General features: G+C 42.3%; 1 protein-coding gene across 4 annotated transcripts; it reads right to left on the bottom strand.

Annotated features, from left to right (window-relative positions):
- Positions 1-1,152: 1,152 nt before the first annotated feature.
- COMMD6 (COMM domain containing 6) lies at positions 1,153-26,479 on the bottom strand. Of its 4 annotated transcripts, XR_004539965.1 has the most exons (6): positions 26,213-26,351; positions 21,748-21,824; positions 18,428-18,586; positions 16,979-17,131; positions 5,337-5,462; positions 1,153-2,207 (listed from the first exon to the last, which is right to left on the bottom strand). XR_004539965.1 is itself a non-coding variant. In XM_033950241.1 (5 exons), the coding sequence occupies exons 3-5, from the start codon at positions 18,440-18,442 to the stop codon at positions 2,157-2,159; spliced, it is 219 nt and encodes a 72-aa protein (XP_033806132.1). In that variant the 5' UTR covers positions 18,443-18,586; positions 21,748-21,824; positions 26,342-26,479; the 3' UTR covers positions 1,153-2,156. The 4 variants fall into 4 exon arrangements, 3 of the variants coding, with proteins under 3 accessions (XP_033806132.1, XP_033806131.1, XP_033806133.1); XM_033950241.1 differs by lacking the exon at positions 5,337-5,462 and having other exon boundaries at positions 26,342-26,479; XM_033950240.1 differs by lacking the exon at positions 5,337-5,462.
- Between the last annotated feature and the right edge of the window lie 850 nt (positions 26,480-27,329).

The raw sequence follows: 27,329 nt of genomic DNA, 5'->3' as shown, positions 1-27,329 counted from the left end.
CTCACACTCTGAACTTTGACTTACCTGAGAGAGACACAAAGCTCTTCCTTTTGTTGCTACACCTGGCCATAAAGTTAGTGTTACAAAATTGGAAAAATCTCTCATCAGTTAATTTCTCTATGTGGTGGAACATGGTATGTGTCACAGCTAAATACGAAAGAGCTGCCGCTTACAAGAATAAGTCTCTCCTCTCTTTTGAACAGAATTGGCGGCTCCTGCTGGATGTTTCTTTTTCCCCTTATCTTGAGCAATAATGTCTGTCTTATTGTATCCCTAGGGTTATTTACATTTTATCTGAATACATATTGTATATTCATTCTGTTTTGATATTACTGCTTTATACTGTGCTTGGCTTTGTATTGGATTATGCAACTCTTTGCATTTCTGTATTGCTTTCATTGTTGTTTCCTTTTTTGTATTTTATGGAAAGTTAAATAAAACTTATTGAACTTAAAAAAAAAAAAAACTTTAGGCGTCAGACCTATGCCTGCTGAAACCTGGTATAAATGTTGGTGCCCAAGTTAGGTGTACTGAGGCCGGGTTGTATTCCAGGCACTTTTTTGAAATATTCCCGACGAGTCCATGGCCACGTCCCTGTTTTGAGTTACATGTTAGTAGTTAGGCAGCCAGATGTGGGTGCAAACTTAATGAATGTGTTATCAATAATTGGTTGCTAGCACCCAATTTATGTTAATTGACTTGTTACTCTAATTTATGTACAAATTTTGGGCACACACAATTCTGGGCACCATGTAAAAAATCCAGGAGTTTATGTATTTTTTATATTTATGAACCTCTTTAACTCCCCTTCCACACACTTTTACAAAATCGTAGTGTGGTTTTACACCAGCCGCAGTGGTAACAGCTCCGATGTGCATAGAATTTCTATGAGTGTCGGAGCTGTTACCACCATGGCCGGTGATAAAAACTGCACTACAGTTTTGTAAAAAAAAAAAAAAAAAAAGGGATGGGTGTGGGGAAGTAAATGACATGGCTAATATAACAGTGTATAAGTTTTAATAATATAATTAAGAATTTTTCTTGCATAAGGTCCAAGAAGTAACTAGATTGTGGAAACTGGTTGTTGAACATTAAAATGATCCTATTGTACCACACTACAACCTTCTTCCTTAAACAAAGATGGGGGAAGAATCTCAGAACAATTTCAAATTTTATTTCTATAGATCAAAAACCATTCTATGTGTCAAGAGGGAAACCCCCAAAACAAAACAAATGAAAAGCAGCAGGGACATTACCCTGACAAACTGTGCAAGCATATTTTTACAGATTTTTATTTTGAAGGTGGTGTAAATTTTAGGAATGCTGTCTATAGTAAGGCAATTTTAGAAAAAAGTAAATGTTGGGTAACTCACTTCTTTAATTCAGACATAAACTGGAAAAATTCATATAGCTTTTGGATCAAAAAATAATTAATAACAGAGACATTTCCCATTGATAGCCTGAAAAAACAGACTGTAACCCTTGAAAAAAGGAGCTGATTCTGGTAGCTTTTAGAGAGGCTTTTTAGAACTAGATCCAAGAGCCATGAGAAAAGCGATATACACTCTTCTGTTCACTGTACAATAATTACAATGGATTACTTGGCTGCGTGGAATCATCTCTTCCTGTATTAACACTGTGTATGCATAAGCCAGTTATATGTTACCAAATCATGGACTTCTCTACCTGGTCTAAAGAGACAAATTAAGACCAAATTATAGCTGGAACATTACATAATGCCCATGTCTCCCATCTCCCACTCTAATGGCTAAACATTGCTAACATTAACATTCTATGCTTCACTAATAATTGGTTGATTTTTTTTTCTACTACCAAAGACAGTTATCTAATTTGCAGACATTTGCTCCTGTTCACATATTCCCACGCAGAAAAAAATCTGTTCCAAACACTGCTCTTGATACTGAGAGTTGTGGAAGATCCATATGGAGGAAGAAATGTCCCTAAGACCAAAATGTCACTCACACTATGACAAAACATTGGTGCTAGCTTCCATTCAAGTGATTCAGGAATTTTGCAAACGTGATGGCAAATAGAAAGCCTAAACCAACCCGAATCTTGTCCCATGTCATGGGCAAAAGTTCTTGGTACACAAGGGGATCAAACATGAGCTCCGCAAAATGAGAACGTGTTAAGAGTTAAATGGTTTCCATAACAGCGGCCATTTCCTTGAACTGTTTGAAGAAATTCTGAAAAATGAAAAACAGGACAGATTAATAAAAGAAAATAAGGAACACGCAAAAGGAAAAGATATAGAAAAAGTCCAGTTTACTTAATAGGATATAAGAAATGCTCTCATCACCACATGGCTTCAGCTAAATTTAAATACTAGGGATGAGCATTTGTTTCAAAATACAGAAAAAGATGATATATTCCCATAAAGAGATTAGGTTCTTACCTTGCTAATTATCTCTTCTAGTAAGGTGCATCATTCTAGATAGTAGGGTATTCTCCCCTTGCTCATGAGCTGTGCAAAAGGAATCCATTCCACCTTGAATTCTCAACCATGTCACCTCCCCCACCACCCCTGCCAGCTGTCCACTCTGCCAACCTCCCTTCAACAATCCCTACCACCTTTTCTGAAGTCACAGAAGAGGAAACTGCTCACCTTCCCCAAACCTACCACCTGCTCCTCTGGTCCAATTCCTACCCACCTACTCAGAGCCATCGCTCCCACTGTCATCCCTTCCAACTGTCACATCCTCAACATTTCACACTCTATTGCAACAGTTCCTGATATCTTCAAACATGCCGTAGTTACATCTCTCCTCAAAAACCCCTCACTGGATCCTGCCTTCCCCTCCAACTATTGCCGTCTCCCTCCACCCCTTCCTATCCAAACTACTCAAACGTATTGTTCACTGCCGTTGCCTAGACTTCCTTCTTTCTCATGATATTCTCGACCTGCTTCAATTGTGCTTTTGCCCTCTCCGTTCTATGGAAAATGTCTTTGCTAAAGTCTCTAACGACCTGTTCCTGGCCAAATCCAATGGCCTCTACTCTATTCTCATCCTTCTTGATCTGTCTGCTGCCTTTGACACTGTTGATCACCACCTCCTCGACATGCTGTCCTCACTGGGATTCCAGGGTTCTGTTTTCTCCTTGTTTGCTTTCTATCTCTCCCATTGTACTTTCAGTGTACGTTATGGTGGATCCTTCTCCGAAGCCATCCATTGTCTATCTGTGTATCTCAAGGCTCCATCCTGGGCCCTCTCCTCTTCTCCATATATACCCACTCTCTCGGTACACTAATCTCCTCCCATGGTTTTCAATATCACCTCTATTCCACTGACTCCCAAATCTACCTCTCCACACCAGGAATTCAAATCCAAATCTCAGCATGCCTGTCCGATATTGTCACTTGGATGTCTCACTGCCATCTCAAACTAAATATGGCTAAAACTGAACTCCTTATCTTTCCATCTAAACTCACCTCCCCCCTCTCATTGTTCTCTATTTCTGTGGATAACACTCTCCTTCTCCCTATCTCATGAGCTTGCAACCTCCGGGTGATCTTTGACTCCTCTCTCTCCTTCTCTGCTCAGATCCAATAAACTGCTAAAATCTATCACTTCTTTCTCTATATAAATATTACCAAAATCCAACCTCTCCTCTCTGAACACACTACCAAAACACTTATCCATGCTCTCATCACCTCACGCTTAGACTACTGCAATATACTTCTCTCAGGTCTCCCACGCATCCGTCTCGTACCCCTTCAATCTGTTCAAAATGCTGTTGCATGACTCATATTCTGTGAGAGCCACTATGCTCACATTACCCCTCTCCTCAAGTCACTTCATTGGCTCCCTAGCCGTTTCCAAATACAATTCAAACTTCTCTTATTGACTTACAAGTGCATTCACTCCGTAGCCCCTCAATATCTCTCTTCCCTTATCTCCCCTTACGCTCCCCCCCATGAACTCCGTTCATCGGCTAAGTCCCTCTTATCTGTACCCTTCTGTTCCACTGCCAACTCTGTCCAGACTCCATCCCTTATTTCTTGCCAAGCCGTATGCCTGGAACAGGCTGCCTGAATCAATATGTAGTGCACTGTCTCTAGCAGTATTTTTATTTATTTATTCATTCAATTTTCTATACCGTTCTCCCAGGAGAGCTCAGAACGGTTTACATGAGTTTATTCAGGTACTCAAGCATTTTTCCCTGTCTGTCCTGGCGGGCTCACAATCTATCTAATGTACCTGGGGCAATGGGGGGATTAAGTGACTTGCCCAGGGTGACAAGGAGCAGCGTGGGTTTGAACCCACAACCCCAGGGTGCCGAGGCTGTAGCTTTAACCATTGTGCCACACTCTCAAATCCAAGCTAAAAGTCCACTATTTTGAAACTGCTTTCAACACTCAACTCCCACTCACTGTCAGACACCTATACCCAATGTATCTATCATTCCTTCTACCAGAATCTCCCCAACCCTGAGATGTTCTGTCCGCCTGTCCAAATTAGATTGTAAGCTCTTCCAAGCAGAGACCGTCTAATGAATGTTAAATGTACAGCACTGCATGTCTTTTAGTGCTATAGAAATGATAAATAGTAGTAGTAGTAGTTTCAAAGCCTCTTCCAGAGGGTTCTGCTACCCACTTCAGTTTGTACCAAAGCAGGCAATAGCCCTATATAGAAAAACATAAGAAGGAAGGGGTACAGAGAGACTCCTCAAACTACAAATTAGAGAGCTGCATGGGAATGGGGACAACAGAAATACCATGGTCTGTGGGGATTCCCTGCAGGTCTGCAGAGATCCTAAGGGGATGGGAGTGGTTAGTTTGGGGCTCCCACAGATGTACTATCTTTCTCCAGGTCCAGCCACTCTCCAGGCCACCAGCAGCAACTCTTCCTACACATTTTGCATCAGAGGGAAGGCTTTTGAGTTAGCCGCCAGCAGCATGTAGGAAAGGATGCTGCAGGCGGCCTGAAGAAAGCAAGTGTGGCTATACCCAGAGGAAGATAGCTACCGTGGGTGTACTGTGTGGGAAGGGAGGGAAAAAGATGCTGCATGTGCTGGGGGTATGTGGGAAGGGGATTAGAGCTCCTGTGAGGAGTTTAGAGGCAGGGATTGAGTTGCTCCAAGGCCTTTGGGAAGGGGGGAGGAGTCCTCATCCTCTTTGATGGGGATGGGGAGAAGTGGGATGTAGTAACTCCATTTTTGTATTTAGTTACTGCTATTTAATGGTAATTCTGTAAAGAGTCTTTTACTTGCCTCTGCCTAGTTGGCTTAGCACCTTAAAACATCTTCCTGGAGCCACTAGTAAGAGCCCAGTTCCATTATGATGGGACTAGTGGAGATTTGGAAATTTTACTCACCCTTTCCTATCTGCTAAAAAGGCTGGACTCTACCTCCCCCAACATGGATTCCATTCTGACCTCCGGGTAAAAGTGTTATTGAAGCTACAATTTCCATTAAGTATCCACAAAGGCTTGGATTTTTTTCTGAAACAAAAATCACATGCGAGTGCAATGAATTCTGCATGTTTGGTCCTACAACAGAAAAAGGCCTACACTGAGCGAGTGAGACTTTTAAGACAACTTGATAACAGCTTAATGTTTTTTTCAAAATGAAAATGGAGCACTTTGTGGCAAAGCTTCTCAAATTGTAGCAAAAGTTACAGTTGGGATTGTGACCTGGTGAGCTGTTCAAACAATACATTACCTTATTGGCCCATCTAAGGTCACATACTTTCTGGGGCTGCAGTCACAAAGTCTGAGCCCCAGTGCAAAATACGCTAGAGGGAAGGTTTCCGGGTCAGCCGCCAGCAGCATGCAGCCTGACGAGAAAGAGATGCTGCATGCTGCTGGCCTGAAGAGAAAGAGATGCTGCACAGGCTGGGTGTGTGTAGGAAGGAAGGGAAAATAATGCTATCAGTGGGGGTGGTAAGAGAGGGAGAGAATGTTTGAACATTGGTTGTTTGGAGCAGGAGGGAAAGAAAGATGGTGCACATGGGGAAAGGAAGAATTGTTGGTGTTAGAGAGGGGGTTGGGAGAAATACTGGATGTTGTGGTGGAGAGAGAAGAGTGGGACAGATGGAAAGGGATGCAAGAGGGAGAAATATTGGATATGGTGGTGTAAAGAGAGATGTACGTATCATGGTGCTGGAGAGGGGCGATAGATGTTGCACACAGTCCAGGGCAGTGTGTCTCAAACTTTTTTAGCTCTGGCACACTAAATGGAGCAAATGTTTTTTGTGGCACATTATAATTGAAATAATAAAATTGCAACATCAACAGAAAATTAAATCTGAGAGTTATTTATTTAAAGTTCTTTAAGCTACAAATATATATGGGTAATTGTAATAATGGTTAAACTAGACATAATTGCTAATCAATGTGATGGATGTGCTTGTTTTCGAATGCAAATTAACTCAAAAACGTGGCTGGATAGTCGACAAGAAAACATGCATTTCATCATCCACCATCTGCAGTTATTCTCTTTTTTTCAATTTAATTTCTGTCAGAGCTGAAAATCCAAGTTTGCAATGATAAGAAGATCCAAATGGTAACAAAGTCTTAATTACTTTATTGCTCAAGTTAGGATAACTACTGCATAAAAAATAAAAATAAAATTACTTGCCTTTAGTTCTCAAGAACCAATCATGTCAAAGAATGATGCTTGTCTGGGAGGTTGTATCCTTAAGTACACAGACACTTATAACATTGACAGACTTGCATATGTGATGTACATGTCATCTATTCTAGTGTATACTTATGAAGGGAATTTTTTAAAATAAAGTAAAATTCTGGAATCTCTCATGGCACACCCAGAATCTCTTTAGGGCACATCACTGTCAGTTTGAGAGACACTGGTCCAGGTGATGAGAGGGACAAAATGTTGGATGTGGCAGTAGATGGGGTGTGAGAGAGGTACCCTGGTTCCCTCTCTTTCCCCACAGGAGGGAATGAGAGAGATGGTGGACGGTGAGATAGAAGGAGACATGTTGCACATTGGGATAGAGAAGAGAGGAAAAATGCTTTGCAGGTGTAGGGAGGCTCTACAAATCTCCTCAGGTGAAACCACCTAATTTTCTGCCCATGAAGAAGCCACACTTCTTGTGGAATATGTTTTCAAGGAGACTGGTGATTGCTTGCCACAGTCATCAAGAGGTGTTGAGATGACCATCCGTATCCACCTCGAGATGGTAGCCTTAGATGCCAGTCTACTGCGTCTAGCCTGACTGGTAAGAACAAGTAGATAGTCCGACAGTTGGAAATCATTGGTGACATCCAGATAATGTAGGAGGACTCTCTTCACATCCAACTTTCTCAGAATCTGGTCCTTTTTCTTTAACCCTTGTGAGACATTCTTGGCCGGGTTTTCCAGGAATCCTGCACATTCACACAAACACTCAGGCAGATATAGTTGGAAAGCACAACAAAAGCTTTATTTCTCACAGTTCCCAAGTCTGTTTCTTCACAGACTCGGGGGTTTCAACATAATTCTCACTTCATATGATATCAGTTTATTCCAGCAGACTAGTTCTCTTGTTTTCATATACTTAACTCCAGTCTATGGCTATGGTCAATCTCTGCCATGCCCCAACAGTTTATTCATCACAAAATACTGGCTTACTTTAGTCCAGCTCTCAGTGTCTCACATGGACAAATCCCACTTAACAATTTCATATCTTCCTAGGGTTCTGTAGCAACCCACAGCTAGGTTTCTCTGAGCTTTCTCTACTCAGGGAAGTCTCTTCTTCAAGGATCTCTCTGAATTATTCTACTTTGGGGAAGAAACAACTCCTTGCTGAGTCCCGCCCCAATTCTTCTGGCAGCACTGGTTCTATGGCCTGAATTTCTACAATTCTCTGTACTGTTGCTAAGACTCTGCATGACACTTCTGGGCATCTCAATGAGGAGTCCACAAATCAGTCTGTTAGGGGATGGGCAAAATCGAGTTTGTACCCTCCCCAAATGATCTCCAGCACCCAGTAGTCCAACAAGATCTGTTCTCAGACCTCTGCATATGGCGAGAGCCCTCCTCCTATCTTCAGGGAAAAAAACTTCAGCCCTGACATCACTGTGCCTTCTTGGAGATTAAAGAGGGATGAGGACCGGAGGCTTGGCTTTGCTTAGATCCTGTGAATCTGTCTTGATCTTTATAATATCTGAGATGAGGCTCCTCCTGAGTACTGTCGAAAGCGCATAGAATTATGAAAATTAGCACTGTCCAGAACCTCTAGGTTTGTGATTTGCTGTCCAGCAGATTTTGGCTGGTGTTCTGCCAAACTGGCCATCAGATTCTCCAGGTCCTTTCTGAACAACATCTGTCTGTTGAAAAGGAGTCTGCTGAGAATAACCTTGGAGGTGGAATCTCCCACAAACTGCCTGATCCAGAGCATTATGCGGGCTGAAATGGAATAAGCCGAGACTTTGCTCATGACTCTAATGATGTCAGAGAGCATTGGCTATATACTCCACCCCTGCTAGCAAAAGCTGGGGCAAATGCTTGTTCTCTGCCAGGGTGAGCCTACGCATCTTGGTATGACAAGGCTGCTGCAGCTGTTTTGATCTCTAAGGCCAAAGCTTCAAACTGCCTTTTTAGGACCATATCCACTCTACGATCCTGCATATCCTTTAATACTATGCCTCCCTCACTTAGCAGGGACATGCACTTGGTTACCTGAGCAACCAAAGAATCCACCTTAGGCTGAACAAACATCTGTTGACACTCTTCTGCCATAGGATACAGCCTAGATATTGTTTTGGTTACTTTTAGAGAGCCCTCAGGAGCATCTCGCTCATATCAGGATGCCAGGGAAAAGATGTGAGCTATGCTCTCCACTCAGGATAGAACACTGAGTGGAAGGGGTCTGCTGTGAATCTAACTAACTTCCACGGGGAGTCAGTAATAAGCTCTAAGGCTTGAACAGGGCCTCGGTCAAGGGCTCCCTCTCCTTCCTGCGTTTTTGCTCTTGTTTGCGATCCTATATCTCACAGCAGGGAAGACTTGCTCTGTGACAGCAAGGGCGTACAGACTAACCCCTCACCCTCTGAGTCCGTCAGAAAGGTTTACAGGATCACAGAAAGGTTCAGCCACAGCCCAAGCCCCTTTGTGCGATCCCTGGCTTATGAGTATCCCGGCTATCCAAATAAGCTCTCCATGTCAAATGAAATTCAGGAGAGAAAGGCTTTAGTAAGCATCACCAATCCCCCTTTAGGTAACTCCACCTTAGGACTCTAGGGCTCCATGGCTTGCACACTCTTATGCTTAAGTACACCACTGTTCCAAGGCTCCAGAAGAGATTTTCTCTCAGTAGACAGCCCCCTCCCCAAGTTACTCAGCCCTAGAGGCTGAGGGGAGGCTAAACCCAACGCTCTCACCTCCCCTTCGCGTGCTGTGCAGCATTTGGTGTAAGGGTGCTTTTCCGTCATCCATCCAGCACAGAACTAGCAAGAATTAGAGGTAAAAGAGCCTGAGAACTCCATTCCTGCCAGTGTTGAGGCAAAACAAGGTGATTTGAAGGTTTTTGAGAACTGTCAAAAGAAATTGGGAAATCCAAGGCTACCATGGCAGCATTTTGGCACCCCCCCAAAAAAAACAAACAAACAAACCAAAAACAACAAAAAACCCAGCTCAAAAACCCCTTAACAAAAAGTAAAATACCTCATAAAAAAGGATTTTATGTCTCAGGCGTGTCAGATGAGACATTTGAATGACTGGTTTAGGGGCACTGGACATTTCTCGGCCTCCAATCACGAACTTCTACTTTGTGCCCCTTACCATTTTAGTTATTTGCTTCATGTCCCTCATTTGCCAAGGAAAACTTCTTCTGCACGGGATCTCTTCCTACTGCCTTTGCGGCGTCTCTGGAACAGTGGCGTACCTAGGGTATGTGGCACCCAGGGCCCATCATTTTTTTGACACCCCCCCCCCATGTAAAAAAATATTTTTTGTAATGACCATGAAACGGAATAAATGGTCAGAATAGAAACAGGCAGTGAAAATTTTCTTATATTCCAAACATAACATAACATAAATTATGTCTGAATTGTCATGACATCAGAAGTACATATGGAGTAGTTGCAGGTGATGCTTGGGACAGTTCTGATTGTGTTAGTTCGGTTTATGTGTTTTTTGAATAGAAGGGTTTTTATTTCTTTTTTGAAGGTTTTGTAGTTTATGATCGAGGTCAATAGGTTGTAGAGTTGGGGGTCGAGTGTTGCAGCTCGAATGGCTAGGAGGTTGTCGAACAGTTTTTTTCTTTTGACGTTTTTGGTTGGAGGGTGTGTGAATGGTGCGTGAGTTCTCCTATGTCTGGTTGAGGTGGATTGAATTATTTAGCTGAAGAAATTAGTTACCCCCTCATCCCACACATTAATTCTCTTCCATTTTTGTTCCCATTATAAAAAACACTGATAAGTTCTCAGAAAAAAAAAATACATTAAAATAAGAAGTGAAAACAAAGGCCCCTACAGATGAGAACATAACATAGCCTAACTGGGTCAGACCAATGGTCCATCATGCCCAGTAGCCCATTCTCATGGTAGCCAATCCAGGACACTAATACCTGGTCAAAACCCAAAGAGTAGCAACATTCCATGCTACCGATCCAGGGCAAGCAGACACTTCCCCCATGTCTTAATAACAGATTATGGACTTTTCCTCCAGGAATTTGTCCAAATCTTTCTTAAAACCAGCTACACTATCTGCTTTTACCATAACTTCTGGCCACTTCATTTTTAAGCTTAGATCTTTCCTTTCAAACAGAGACCTTGCTAGATGTCAAATACAGCACAAGGTAACTTCACATGGACTTAGTTGTGCAGGAAATGTGAATCTCCTCATACACCCACCATATCGTGCAAAAATGTGCAAAGGTCTGTTTTTTTCTTTCAATCACTACATAGCCTAATGCCACACAAGCAGCGCTGTTACAAACATATTCTGTAGGTCAATGCTAAGGATAACAAAGTTTCCTTCCTTGGACCAGAAGGAGATACTGATAAACCACTGGAAGAGATCCCAAAACAACACCCAAAGACCCACTCAGTGGGTGAACCAGTTGAGTGGAGTGGAGTGGACTAACTGGGGGGTGGAAATGGGCCCGGAGTTTGCTCAGCAGAATTTCCCAGACCACCTCTTCCTCTCAACACATTGACACGCTGCCACCACCACCACTAGGAACACCTCACTGGGTAGGCCAGCTATGCTATAAACTTTATAAAACACATTATTATATTTTCTTATAAAGCACCTATTTTAACTGAACTCTCTGACATCCTCAGCCTTTCCATTCACAAAAATAGAAGGAAGAAAAGTTCCCATTTCCTGCTGTCTCATGTCCCCGACCTATACAATATTTTTTTTCTGCAGACCCTTCAAAAGTCTGACCAAATCCTCGTTTCACTTGCATTATAAAGTACTGAGGATGCCATCTCTCCCCAATCCCAGGTCCTAAAGTCTAAGACAGTAGCGCAAACTAATGCTGCCAGATTCAGGAAAAAAAATTTCGATTCGATTCAGCCTATTGAATTGGTTTTTCAATTCGATTTTCCTGCCCAGTTGGGTGATTTTTTTCAAAACTCCTGGTGGATTTTATAGCTTTTTCACCCCCTTTGGCTTCTCCTAACCACACTGGCGCTGTGGTGTAAATAAAATAAAGAAACAAAAAGGACTTTTCCTCTCTCTGTTAAATCCTAGCTCACGTTTGCAGTCCAACACCAGCTCTGGCAGGATACACATTTCAAATCTGACATATTGTAATCACAAAACAGAAAATAAAATTAATTTTTCTACCTTTTGTTGTCTGGTTATATTTCAAATCTTGTTGGTCCAAGGCTCTGGTTTTCTTCTGATAACTTGCTTGCCAGGGTCTCCTTCTTTCTGCATGGTACCCATCCATCTGCCAACTCTGTCCTCCCTTTCCATTTCCCTTCCCTCCTCAGGAAGTCTGGTATCTTTCCTTTTTTTCATCTCCCTCCACAGATCCACCTTTTCTTAACTACCCTTTCATCCGGCATCTCTCCCTCCTTCCCCACCACCCCAGAGTCCACCATCTCTCCCTTTCTTTTCCCAATTACCCTCCTATCCAGTATCTCTATCCCTCCTCCACACCATCCCTTGTATCCAATTTCTCTCCTTGTTCCTTCCCTCCCTCCCTAAATCCCATTGTCCATCATTTCTCCATCTCCTCTATTTTCAGACCCATTATTTCTTCCCCCCCAAAGTTTGGCATATGCATGTCTCCTTGAACACCCCCTTCTCTCCGTGTACTTTTAAACCAGGGTCCCCCCCAAAGGCCTGTCCCCCCTTAAAGGTCTGCCTGTCCCCCCTTGAAGGTCTGCACCCCCCTTGAAGGCCTGTTCCCCCCTTGTAGGCCTATTCCCCCCCTGTAGGCCTGTCCCCCCCTTGAAGGCCTGTCCCCCCCCTTGTAGGCCTGTGCCCCCCTTGAAGTCCTGCCTGTCCCCCCCTTGAAGGCCTGAACACCCTTGAAGGCCTGCACCCCCCCCCGAAGGCCTGTCCCCCCTTGAAGGCCTGTCCCCCCCTTGAAGGCCTGTTCCCCCCCTTGAAAGCCTGTCCCCCCCTTGTAGGCCTGTCCCCCCCCTTGTAGGCCTGTCCCACCCCCTTGTAGGCCTGTCCCACCCCCTTGTAGGCCTGTCCCCCCCCTTGTAGGCCTGCCTGCCCCCCCTTGAAGGCCTGCCTGCCCCCCCTTGAAGGCCTGCAACCCTTGAAGGTCTGCACCCCCCCCGAAGGCCTGTCCCCCCCCTTGAAGGCCTGCCTGTTCCCTCCCTTGAAGGCCTGCCTCCCCCCTTGAAGGCCTGCCTGCCTGCCTATCACCCCTCTCCCCCTTGAAAGCCTGCCTGCCTGCCCGCCCGCCCCACCCTGAAGGCCTGATGCTCCGACCCACCCCGAAGGACCGCTCGCCCCCCTGGCCTCCCCGCACCACCTATGAAGCAGACGCAGCAGGATCACGACGTCAATGATCCCTGCGCTGCTTAGGCGCTGTTTCCTGCACCGCGGTCCCGCCCTTCCTCTGACATCAGAGGAGGGGCGGGACCGCGGCACAGGAAGCAGCGCCCAAGCAGCTCAGGGATCACTGACGTCGCGATCCTGCTGCGGGCTGCTTCATAGATGGTGCAGGAAGGTCAGTGGGGCGAGCGGTCTTTCGGGGGTGGGGGGGACTGAACGGCAAGGCCGGGAGCACCCCCTTAGGGCTGGCACCCGGGGCGGACTCCCCCCCCGCCCCCCCCTTGGTACGCCACTGCTCTGGAAATTACTGTGTCATCAACTTCGGATCCCGTATCAGGTGACTCCTTACTTACCTTTGAGGGGCAACTGTGCATTCACAGCGGGACTGGACCCAGTGTCTACTGGAGTGTGGAATTTGCGATCCAATCAATATATTTTTCAACTAGTCCATTCATCAGGATCTTTAAAAACGTTTGAGGAACTTCAACGCGATAATGGATGGAGGCCCACTGACTGGCTTTCTTACCTTCAACTCTCCTCATATGTGATCACTTTGCCGAGAGTGTCCCTCACTGATCGCTGCATGGAATCCCTCTGAGGCGTTGAGCTTATCGGCTCAGGTACAAATTCCCTTGCGATTTCATCATCGCCACCTTCAGGAACATTTAGGTGAACCATCTTATGAATCTATTGCTTTACGATGGACTCAGGATCTTCCTTGCGAGGTGACTGCTTCCATGATCCGCAGGGGGACTTTTCGGACAGCCCGGGTAACTCATAATGTTATTTTGTTTAAACTTAATTACAAATTTTTGCACAGGCTCTATAGGTCTACCTCATATCAATTTCGAGCTAAAATGTGTATGTCTGACCAATGTCTCAAATGTCTTCACTCACCATCTACTTTGGGTCACCAGTTCTGGTCTTGTGCTTGGATCACTGCCTTTTGGCATCAGATCAATGTACATATACAAACTATGTGGAATTACAACTTTCTACTGGATCCGGTGATGCTGTTTACGTTGGATCATGTTCCCCTGTCTGCACCGAAGGGATTTTGCAGCTTTCTGTCTAAAGCGGTGTTACTGGGGAAGAAAGCTATTTTGCTCTGCTGGATTTCAACAGATTCTCCGACACTTTCACGCTCGAGAACATTGATGATTCACCAGGCTTCCATGGAGAGGCTCTGTTTTCCTTCCTTGGACTCTGCTCAGGGACGGTTATTTTGCCTTTGCTGGACACCTTTTTGGGATACTTTAATGCCTAGGGCACGTAGCCATTTATTGAATGTTTGAGTTTGTTATGATGGGACTGCACAGGATTGGAATTTGTGTTTTCTGTTGTATAGATTGGGGACTGGGGGTGGGAAGGGGGGCAGACCTGGTACAAGGTGAAGTTGGGCTGTGTTTTGGTACTCACTTGACTTTGGTGTACACCTTGCAATCTTGTGTGTTTAACTTTTTCAAAAATGCAATAAAATATATTTGGCAAAAAAAAAAAAAAGGATTTTAGAGGTGGGGGGACCATACAGGATAGAAAAGAAACCTTCAAAAATAAGTTTTTTTTAGCACCCACCAATTTTGTCCATAGGCTGTAATAGCCTTTCTCACTTTGACATGTGTTGTGAAGGTGCTGAAGCCTGCACCAACTCTAAGAAGTAGCTGGATCAGGGAGAAGAATCCCTACCTCATTCAACCAGATCTCAAAATGCCAAGATCTTCGGCCTGCTAGGCAGACCAAAGTCATATTGATCCTCAACACTGTGGAACTGCGTTCACAAAGGGGTGGGGGAGGGGAAGGTGGAGCGATAGATGGCAACCTAAAGAGCCCCCTGTGGATGCTCAAGCCCCTGTGATTCAGTAGGGATATAGACCCTGAGCTCCACAAAGCTTTGTTGCAGGCTGGCCAAACGTCCCCAAAGGGATTAACTCACTGGCTGCTGACCCAAGTCTGCTTCTCCACACAGGCAGAGACTTCTCTCGCACTGGGGAGCTCTGGTGCACTGATAGCAGCAAAAACTGCAAAGAAAAAAAGCCAAAAATAAAGAAATACAAAGAGCAGATCAGAAAGACACCTTCCAGCTCACTGGTGAAAGGAAAAACTGAAAGGGACAACAGAGCCCTCTAGAGAAAGAGGAAGAGTTGAACATCTGGAATAGATTCCTTCTGAATAGCTCACAAACATGGGGAGGACACCCTACTGTTCAGAATGACACACCTATTGCACTAGAAGTCTTTTTATATTGTTGGGAAATGAAAGTGAGAAGGAAAAAAAAATAAATCAAAGTTTTGGTGACCTATTACAAAGTTTGGGTAAAAGGCCTTAAGAGCACCCTTAACTGGGTCTTTCCCTTGTACTAAGGTCATTTTTACTGCAGCAGGAAAAATGGCCCATGTTAGTGGTGCCATGAACACAATCATTGCTAAAAATTATCACATGAGTTCTTACCACCACCTTTTTTATACATGGTAAGGGCTCATGCGCTATTCCTGCGTGGCACTGTAGATAATAATAATAACTTTATATACTGCAATACCACAAACAGTTCAGAGCGGTTTTCAGAAGAAGAGACTGTAGACAGACAGCGCTGTTACATAAAACTTTTGAAATGCGCTGATTAGTGCAGAAACACTCTGTCCCAGACACACCCTCTTCCAGAAAAATTGTAAAAATGTTTAGCATGTGATTTGTGCATGCACATTTAAAAACTACAACAAGACGCTTCAGCGCATCCCATGGTAAGCCATTTTAAGCTGCAATATGCACCTGCTAGTACTTACTGCAGCTTGAAAACACGCACAGGGCTCTTTTACTATATGTCATCAATAGTATGCATTATTTACAGAAAAACACATACATACTTTCTAGATAGCATATGCATATCTGGAAAAGTGCACATTCTTTGCAAACAGTGTAGGTTCTTAATGACAAGATTGTTTACAAAGGAAGGAAAAAAAAAAACCCAAAACAAATAAAAACAAACATTCCCAGAAACATGAAAATATTTTCTGGCTGCACAACCCTATTGAATACTACTTAATGTCAATACAGAGCCTGAGAAGCCTTTGACATAAAGCAGCAATGCTCCCCCTACTGATCTTCTACAGAAAGTGACTAGATGAAACCGACAGTGGGGATAGCCTACAGCTGTATACACAAGTTGAGCCTACTTAGTACTAGATTTTAAGCCCTCAGTTGTCAGGAAATGTACAAGGATTTGAATAGTTTTACAACTATTTCTCCTTTTCTGTTTGTTTTTTGTTTGTTTTTCTAACTTAATACAATATATTTTCCCCATCTTTTTCTTCTGTCTTGGGTACAAATATTGACCCAAAGAAACAATGCTTCTAAAAATAAGAGAAAATGAATTGTAAATTTATTTTAAAAAACACTTGTTTGCTGTTTTTAGCTATTTTCCCCACAAATCAATCCCTTCTGTTGCACCGATAGTTTTTACAGTCTCTGGTTAAAAATCAGGACATCTTACTTATAACAAGGCTGAAATGATATTCGTTCAAGTAAGGATTAAAAAAGTATTTCAGACCAGGCATCCTTAAGAACTGGGAAAAGAGAATTAGTAATGAGGACAAGGCCCTGATTTCCCCCCCCCCCCATCACATTGGTCACAAGCTAATAGGGAAAAAGCAAGCTTACCGGCTAGCACTACCCAAATATAGCCTTCCCTTCCTCACTCCCATCTTGAACTTTGATGAAAATTGCCAGAATTAAAAGAAATACCATTTGGTCTTTTGTACTATCATTGGTCTGGAAAATTATTTTTCAGAACATGAAGACCAAAGCAGCATAGTGCTCTCAAGCAGGGGTCAAACAGAGCTACACACATTTTCATCTGCCACATTAAAGCTAAGTCACTGTTACCTGTGTTCACATATGCAAATAAGTACATTTTTATGTCTCTCCACCTACCTTTGCAAGTCTCCTGGTATGTATAACATCATTTTACACGCATCATATGATCACCAAAGAATAAAAGCAAGGTTAGAAAAAAAGCTAACAAAATATATATATATATATAGCTAACCTGAAACTGAGGAATGGTCATTTCAAAGGATTTGCTTATGATCTGTCCAGAGTAGTCTGCCACTTTCAGCATCACAGTCACATAAGGGTGATTGAGAGACCTGCAGGTGTCTGAGCTCACTGCAACCCCCAGCTTCCACTGGAAGTCTACAAGCTGCAAAAAGCAAATAAGGTATTCTCTGAACATGGTCTCATCTGGCTGTACTATCAACTTAAACTTGACACACTAGGATACAGGCAGCATTTCCAATGGCCCATGTGGATGGATGAGAGTACATTGAAACTCAGGTCTCTCAAACTTCAGTGTAGACCAGAGGTCTCAAACTCAAACCCTTAGCAGGGTCACATTTTGGATTTGAAGATACTTGGAGGGCTCAGAAAAAAATAGTTAATGTCTTATTAAAGAAATAACAATTTTGCATGAGGTAAAACTCTTTATAGTTTATAAATCTTTCCTTTTGGCTAAGTCTTAATAATAATATTGTAATTTATAGCTAAAGAGACATATGATTAAGAAACTGTTTTATTTTTCTTTTGCGATTATGATAAACATACCCCTGGGCCGTGAGTTTGAGACCTCTGGTATAGACTTATTATACCTACTAATAACCTGCAAGTGAAATTGAACTATTACATCCTATTCAGAAGTTAGATTCTCAGTATAATTTCTGAAAGTAAGATGTTAAGTTATTTATAATACATACAAATGTTAAGAAACAAGTTAACACCAAAAAATTTTCAAATTGCTCAATTGCCCTCACCATCCTCAAGAACTATAAAGATGTTTCCTCCAAGAGTTACCTTAAACACTGTACTACCGTTCTTTGAAGCAGGAGTCTAGGGAAACATGGCTGAATAGGAGTCTAGACAATCTCTAATGTTTTTAAAGTTAAACTTTTAGCGCACTCATTCAAAAATATTAAAGATGTTTAGAAGGAATGTCAAATCTAAATACAAAGTGTAGGTACTTAAATCTGCAAATGGCTATAGACCTCTTCCTTGCTAATGACCTTACAATCCCTATGTTGTTTCATGCACTCCCCTCTTCTTTGATGCAGGGAAAAACTTAGGCAGATCCTGAAGATATTTATCAGTCTTTAATCCACATATAGATTAAATTTGCAATTCTCTTTACAAGGTTCCATGACACTATGTAGTTATTTCTCACCTGGACAATGTTACCACAAAAAAAAGTGCCAGGTAATAAAATGAAAGAATGGAGAGGCACTAAACTTCACAATGAAACCCAATTCAATAAAAAAAGTGTAATCCTAATATAAAATTTTCTCTCTTCTCCTCCAAGTGTGCATTCCCTTTTTTTTTTCTGCCAGTACCTCAGAGCCATGCAGCAGCTATCATCAGATTTTTGCACCAATTTCACTTTACCTAGTAAATGTGTTACTAAAAGTGACCAATTTCAACCTTTCAGAGCTGGGAAATTATTTGTTACCTGTCCTGTTACCATGTTCTTAGGATCTTCTGCCAAGGAAACCGACTGCCCCTACTGACTCCACACACAGAGAATGGCCTGCAAGACTTGTCCTGGCAATTGCACTGCTGACAGTGGAAAGACTGACCAACAGCTCTTCATCCAAGAACTTGTTCAATGCTGTAAATACATTCAGACAAAATTATGAGACTATTTGTTCTATATAAAACCAAAACAAAAAATACTGTGGTGGGAGCAATTTTTCTTTTACTAGCGATGCTCAGCACGATTGTAAGCAAATTATATGCAAAATATTTATGTGAAGCTTTGCCAGTAAAAGGGGGAGTAACTGTGCCTGGCACTTGCTCAACAGAGCATCACTAGCACAGCTCTTCTTCCTGCCTGACTGTTAAAAAAAGAGACGCAGCACCTATGCTCCCTACCTGCTGGTTCAGGTGATCAGGCAAGGGAATCCTCGTTCAGCTGAACTGGCAGGACTCCCCAAAGCCACCGATCAGTGGAGGACCTGGACCAGGGTAGAAGTCCCCATGGTGTGGCGGTTACATATGGCATCAGCGCTTCTGGGCATAATAACTAATTTGCTATGTGAATTGCAGCTGGAATTTCCACCAGAGAATCAGACTCTGCCAGGGAAACTGCTTCCTAGGACAATAAGGGCATGGAATCGGACCTTCCGTCCTCCAGTCAATATCAGACTGGACATCCTGGCCCAGCTCTGGGTTTTCGTCTGCATGTGGTGCGGGCTGAGGACTAATCCCCAGTGCCATCACCACAGTTGCTGGGGAACCTGGACAGTTTAAATAAAGTCCACAATAGTAGGGGACAGAGGAATCATATGGAGATACAAATTTACGGAAAAAGATAAGACATGAAAATAGCACCAACAAAAGTGGGTTAACTTCAGCCTGTAGTTAGCAAGTAGGAATTACTGATTGAGGAAAGTTCCAGCCTGTACTCCTTTGGGAACAGATAAAGCAGTCTTATCACTGAGAAATGTATTCATTCAATTGAGAAGGTTCAAAAAATATATAGATTTGACATTTTTATACCAAATATAACATCTACAGGGAAATGATAGAGAACCCCCCTACAAAAAACAAAACAAAACACAACCCAAAAAACAGGCCCCCTAGACCTATGCGATAAGAACTTCTTTCTTCTTTTCTGTGTACTTCTCACTAAGGGGTCCTTTTACGAAGGTGGGTTAACTGATTTAGCGCACACTAATTGCTAAGATGCCCATAAGAATAAATCAGTGCACCTTCATAAAAGGACCCCTCAAGTCAGGGAAAACACCATAAATATCCCAAAAGTAATGTCTCCTAAACCTATAAAATAATTTCAAAATCCTATCTCAATCTGTAAATGTATTAAAAAACACAAAGTAGTTAAATTCAAGTTATTGATCCCAGCAATATATCCAGAAAGTTTCAAACTATCCATACACATCCGAACTGTCTGATTCTTGTTTAAACTGGCATACAGTAATTTTTTTTTTCAAAAGATATAAAAGAAGCCAAACTTAAATTTTTAAAATAATTTTCCATATAATTCAACTTATTTGTTGTTGTTGTTCCAGCTTACCTTATGGAAAATTTGGTTAAATCTCTTGCCCCAAAGGATAGATTTTTCCTATAAGACAAGTGAAGATGGGCTGCCAACACCACTATCACTTTGGGGAAGGTCTTGTGTGCCATCACCAACCCAAAGAGTAGAGCCGCAACTGGAAATGCTGCTCCTGGATGTGGAACCTCAGATACCATATATACTCGAATATAAACAGAAGTAACTTTTTTCCCCCAAGGTACCATGTAGCCCACAGGTATATAATGGGCAGCGCACATTTAGAATGCACTAAATCTGTTGGTGCACCTTGGTATACAACACTTAAGACTGCTTTTACAGTGCCAAAGTAGTGATTTCCGGTGCAGCAAATGTAATCAACCTCATAGGAATTGAAAAGGACTTCATCGCATTTGCCACATAGGAATCACTATCACGGCTTTGTAAAAGGAGCTCTAAGTGTTGTATATCAAGGTGCACCAAAAGATTTAGTGTGTTTTAAATGCGCGCAGCCCATTATATACCTGTGGGTTACATAGCATTTAACATATACTAATTCCTTAGTGCATCTTAGTAAAAAAAAAAAAAAAAAAAAGGACCCTTAATGAAAAGAATTTCTAAATTCTTCAGCCTTAAGATGTTCATAAAAAGAAAAATCATTTCACTACTAGCTGGGAGTCGCTTTTAAATATACAGTTGTAAAGCACATAGCATTGACAAGAGCTCTTGAGTTAAGTATCTGTCTATGTTGTTGTGGGCAGAGGTTATATAAGGAAGCACATGTAACAGTTTTGTTTTGATTCTCTAGATCAGTGTGTACATTGTACTCTCTTTGAATTTTCATTAGATCTACATCTTCAGAATACACTTCCCCCTACCCATTCGCTCCTGCCCTGAAAGCCTGCTAGACCACCAGGTAAGGCCGGGATGCCGAGGGGAAGGCGGGAAGGAGGCGGGGGTGGGTCAGAGCCAGATATTTGCAGTTTTTCTCAATTTGCGGTCCGACTCTGCCCCTATCCCCCGCGAATACTGAGGGAGAAGTATAGAGGCTGTTCTCATAAGGCAGTATATACATCAAGGCTCAATTCTGCTGCTAGAGCAGGAGTCCTCAAATACAGTCCTTCAGCCCCACAACCCAGCCTGGTTTTCAGGATTTCCACAATGAATACAAATAAGATCTATTTGCATGCAATGGAAACAGGGAATGCAAATAATCTCATATATAATCACTGTGAAAATCCTGAAAACCAGGGTGGGTTGTGGGCCCTTATGCTAGGGAGGCTGCATATGTGGACTTTGTTATTTGTTTTCTTTTCTTTTAAGTTAATGTCACTTCCCCCCCCCCCCCCATTCAATTTTCTTCCAGTTTCACTGAAAACAGTGGGGGCTTTATGACACACTGCATTCATTCATAAATAACTGGGAAGGAATTCACCCATTTAAAAAAGCAAGTCCCTTTTACTCTTCCTTGTCTGGCCACTGCAGCAACAGTCCTGAGGCCAGGAACCCTGTATCATAACCACTTTGTCTAGTCACCAGGCATCACCTTCAGCAATAACCACAAGTCCCCTACTCTCCCACCCATGGGCTCTTTTGGACCCTTAGCCTTTATCACACTACTTTCTATACTGCCCCATACTTTGTGGGCAGCAGCCCACAATATAAGATTAAATATAGAACCCTACACTGACCCAAGGTGTTCCATGCCCGACATCATTAAAAACAAACAAAACAAAAAAAGATGACTCATTTCTTACCTGAACAGCCAAATAAGAGCATTCACAATCTTCCGCAATTACTCTATAGTCGCTTCAGTGCCAGCTGTTTGAAACCACTATGAAAACAAGGGTTGAAAAAAAGGCAAATCAAAACCATTAGACTTTAAGGAACTTGAGCCCAATTCATACACTGAAGTCAGGGTTTTTTTCCCCCCTATGAGATTTTCAGCAATGCACACATCCTGTGTGGATATACTTAATGCATTGTTTATCTGCAGTATTTACAAGCCATCTTCTAGCTGTGATCTGATATGTTCAACAGAAGTATCAAGAGGATCAAGTCCAAAAAATGCTTAGAAATAGATTTTGCATTCTGATCGAGTTGCTCAAAAGCAATGCTACACAGTGCCGTGTGAAAGGTCTGAGATTTGATCCCCCTAGATGGGTCATTAGCACTCCACATCAGCTGGGAATACTGCGGAGAAAGGGGAAAATAATCATTGTGAAGAGTGACACCTGGGGTCTGATATTCAGCCGACAGCTATTAGCGTCTTGCTGATCACTGCTAGTGCTATCCCCAGAAATTCAATGCTGGGCCATTTCCAGGCTCAAAGACTGAATTCTGGGTATATGGAACTGGTGAAAACAAAGCTGGTTAAGTACAATATTCAACATTTATCTGGCTATGATGAACCGCATAAAGCTAGAATGCCCCATAAATAGCTGGTTTTGAATTGGGTGCTAACCAGACATTTTCAGTGATGCTATCTGGTTAAGTGCCGTAGAAAATGCATGGTTAGCCTCAGAGAAGCAATTTAACGGCTAGGAGCCGTTTCTGGTTGGTTAAATTGCTTTGAATATCAACCCTTTGGTGACTGGATTTAAAGCCCACAATACAGGGCTCTCAAAGAACACTGGCTCCTGACTTCCAACTTCAGGAGAGCTGTTTCACTGACTGAGCTGGAAGAATGGATATTCAAATACTAGTAATTTGAAAGTTTATACTAAAAAGTCATCGTAATGCTTTTTCTACCTGTGAATTTTTATATTTTGTTTGTTTTTATCTAAGATATTATAATTATGAACAGACGAGGTTGTGTTAACCATCCTGATAATTTCTGTTATGTCTGTGGACATTTTACTGTACTTCACAATGAGCACCTAAGAAGTACATTTGGTTTAGAGAAAAGTGAAGCCAAAATCAAAAGGTGTTTTTGTTGGACCCGAAATCCGTGAACTGATCCTTGATGATGCGTTCAAACAGAAGCTGAACCCATCTGAATCATCAGTATGGGAAACATTCTGGTTGTTCAGAATTTTCTTGGTAATCACAGATCAAATAATTATGCTGAGCTTGTGGAGAACATGCTGAAAGCATATCAGCTAATGCAGTGGTCTCAAAATCGTGGCCTGCCAGGTACTATTTTGAGGCCCTCGGTATGTTACCATTGTTCTGGAACATTGCCTGCCTCACTGCTGTAACCTCATGCAAGCGCTTTCCTGCCTCTGTACACGATTGTGAGGTGGAGTGGAGAGGACAATCGCGTACAGATGCAGGAAAGCGCTTGCATGAGGTTACAGCACTGAGGCGGGCAACTTTCCAGAGCGTAAGGTAACCATTGGAGGCAGTGCAGCTTGTGCGCGAGTACGTAATCTAGTGAACTCTCTCAAAATTTGGCACCTCTCCTGGCAGTGACTGCTTGATGTAAGATGGCGGTTGTGTCCAGTGCTGGAGGAGGTGAAGGCGGTTGCAGACACGACAAGGGACACTTAAGGCACAAGTCGAATACTGATTCTCCCCTCTACAAAAAAGCCTAAAGGACTACACCAAAATCTTGTCTCTTGCAGTTGATACTTTAGATTAGAATCTAAATCACAATTTTGCATGAGGTAAATCTCTTTATAGTTTATAAATCTTTCCTTAATTGCTCCTGATAATTTCAGCTATACACAGCTGTGTATAGCTGAAATTATCAGGAGCAATTAAGGAAAGATTTATAAACTATAACAAGTTTTACCTCATGTAAAGTTGTCATTTCTTTAATAAGATATTAACTATTTTTTCTGCTGCCCTCCAAGTATGTACAAATCCAAAATGTGGCCCTGAAAAGGGTTTGAGTTTGAGACCGTTGAGCTAATGGGTGCCAGAATGTCACTTAAAATGCACTTGTTACATCTCACCTCGACTTCTTCCCACCCAATCTTGGTGATGTCAGCAATGAGCATAGGGAAAGATTTCATCAAGATTTCAAGGTGATGGAAAGTAGATTATCAGGGAAAGTTCAAACCCAGTATGATGGGACTCTATTGTTTGTTTTTGCAAAGAGAGACAAATGTACAGTACAAGCATAAAAGCAAGTGTCTCAAACATTTCTGAACATGCTGACATCACTTTTGTGTGAGTTAAGAGAGGTGTAAATATACAGTATGCTGTAACATGTCTCCTTATTGTCTTTGTGTTTGTTTTCAGAGTAAACTCTTTAACACAAGTTTGGTGGGACACAGTTCATACTCGCAATATTGTGCCGATAGGGCTAACTGTCTTAAAAAATCAGTAACATGTATCTCAGAAACCTGACATGCTAGCTGAATTTCAATTAAAGATCTGAAATCAGTGTCATTAAATTAAGTAAAAATACTTAAGTTCTCAGTAGCAAAGAAAAACTTTTTTGTTGACCAGTGTAATAGGCATAGCTTCAGTTTAGACTCTGCTCCTGCCCCAGGCACTGTCATCTTCAAAATGGTGATGCCCTGCCCCACATAGTGCAATCTGGGATGCACTGGGCAAGGTCAAGATGACATAAGGGAAGCTTTCAACATTGGGCTATTAAAGCTGGGAACAGAAGCAATGGAGAAGCTCCGACAGCAAAATACAACTACCAAGATAACTAGGCTGAGTGCCTACATTACACCAACTTCCTTCTATACTTAAGAGTGATCCACGTTGACAGGTTCAGTTGACTCTGCTCCCCCTTTGTAAAATCTGGAAGAATTAAAAATGTTGACAGGGCTTTGTTGTTGATGGACAGTTTTATTTAATTAGTAATTTTAAAATAATCAATTTCTGAAATAAAAAAGCTGACAAGTTTTGTTTTTTTAAGGGACTCACAAAGCTCCCCTTTAAAATAAGGCTATGTGCTCTCAGAAACTTGTTTATTTTCCGTCATTTTATCAGCATAGGAGAAGTAAAAACAGTCCTGCCAATATTCAGCCTGTAGCAGTTAAGTGGTGCGAGTCACAAGCTTGAACAGACTCCAGATATTTAATGGTGCATGCACAGCTCCTGACACAATATCTGGGTCTCAGCAGTCATCTGGAAGTTAACTGAGCACCAGACAATATTCAGACCAGTACCTGGTTAACTATACTGCATAACCGCGCTCCCCCCCCCCCCCCCCACCTTTTACAAAATTGTGCTGTTTTTAGCACAGGCTGGCACACTGAATGCTCTGCACTGCTCCCGACACTCATAGGAACTCAGTGTCGGGAGCAGTGTAGAGCATTCAGCACACTGGCCTTAGTTAAAAAGAGGGTGGGGGGAGTTAGGATAGCCTCTTTACATTTACGTTGCTGGTTAGCAGACTAAAAATTGCTAATAAACCAGCTAAGCAGGTGCTCTGCCCCATCCCAAGCCCACTCCTAACCCAACCGTTTTGTATATGACTGGTTGATGAGGATCTTCAGTGATATTAACCAGGTAAGTGCAACTGAATATCATCTGCTAGGTTATTCAGTGGGTTTTATCCAGGCAGGAGTCTCTTAACTGCCCAGTTAAAAACCCCTTTGAACATCAGTGTGGGATTGGCCCGAGTAGCAACTACCCTCTCTGCCAGTCTCCTTAATTATCATATGAATTCAAGAAGGCATGGGATATGCACATGGGATCTCTCAGAGAGAGAAAGAGATAATGGTTGCTGCGGATAGGCAGACTAGATGGGCCATTTGGCCTTTATCTGCCATCATGTTTCTATATGTTTCCAGAATTATAGGTTTTTCTTTTTGAAAATAGATGCCTTGCACAAAATTTTCTGATAATACACCAAGTGCCACAGCCTTAAAATAACACTAAGGCAAAAATATTTTGCATCCCACAGGAGAGCCAATTCTTAAATCAAGAGAATTAGCCATTATCCTTCCTCTTACCACCTCTAAGTACAAAGCCCTAAACCTTTTGCTTCCCCTCCTAACTTCCTCAAAAGGTAAACATAAATGAAAAATAAGTTATTTTACTCTAAACCAGGGATTTCCATCCCTGTACTCGGGACATTCCAAGTCAATCAGGTTTTCAGGATATCCACAATGAATATGCATATCCTTTGTGGATATCTTGAAAACCTGATCGACTATGTGGTTGAAAATCCCTGTTCTAAACAGAAATCCAAAACATTAACTGAGATACCAAGTCATACGGCGAGTACCCATCTTCACGCGCAACGGGAGACCAGAGGATAAGTCTCCTTACGGTCCACAATCCAGCACCCTCCCCCCCCCCTCCAACTGATACCTGAAATCGGCCGCTACTAATCTCGGCAGCTTTCCTTCGGTAACCGCCCCTTCAGAGGCGTCCAACTTTGCCGAAAGCAGGAAGTAGCGTGCTTGCGTTCACGTACAAGTAAGAGACTCAACTACGTACCCAGAATCCTTCAAGACGTCCTACTACCGCCTGCTATTTTCCCCATAAATTCAGCGCAGCCGCTCTTGCTGTCTGTCCCGTCAGATAAAGTCAGGCTCACGTCACACTAACCAGTGGACGCAACGTCAGAGATCGCCTGCTCTACTGACGCATGCGTGTGGCGACCTTCGCTGCACGTGATGCTAGTGCATAAGCCTTTAAAAAAAAATTGTAATTCACTTTAGTTCTACAAATAATTTTATACTTAAAATGCATCATAGACTTGGAGGCTTAGTTAAGGGCAGATTGGGGGCTAGCTTAGGTTATATATAGAGCATGAAACTAAACTGTTCTGAATATAATTAAATCAACTAAATAAAAGGTTTACCTTATATGCGTAAATGGTGACAAAGTTATGTGTTTCCATGCCCTAAACTAATGGGCAATCACACCACTTTATCCATGTATACTGAGTGTAGCAATTTAATGAATGGAATCGCTGAATATGAGTATAACGAGCTAATGATGCAGAAAAAAATAATCTAATCTTTGGTTTATATACTGGGTCATCTCCCATTGGAACTCGACTCGGTTCACATTTAATTAAGACTAGAGTAACAGTAAATTGACAGGTTCTGTTGATGCTAGTTAGATTGTGAGCCTTCGGGACAGTAAGGGAATTTTTCAAGTACCTTTCTTATTTCTAATCTTAATGTATATTTTCTGTAAACCGCTTAGAACCTAACGGATGTAGCGGTATATAAGAAATAAATTACATTACATTACATTACATTATTGTTCTGACCTAGATTCGGTGGCAGGATTCAACATATTTTATTGCTATATCTTCTGTTCCTCTGGTTTCCTGTAAGATTAAGGATTAGTTTTCCCATGGTTCATTCTGGTACAGATGTGTTCTCCTTAAGCAGTTGTACTATGCAATAACTTAATTATTTTCTCTTTTGAATCTTCTTTCCTTTTATATATGATCTGCTTTACTTGCATAAAG

Source organism: Geotrypetes seraphini, chromosome 6 (assembly GCF_902459505.1).
Source record: "Geotrypetes seraphini chromosome 6, aGeoSer1.1, whole genome shotgun sequence".
Classification (NCBI taxonomy): Eukaryota; Metazoa; Chordata; class Amphibia; order Gymnophiona; family Dermophiidae; genus Geotrypetes; species Geotrypetes seraphini.
The sequence above is the reverse complement of the archived record's forward strand: the minus strand, read 5'-3'. Positions and strand labels throughout refer to the sequence as shown.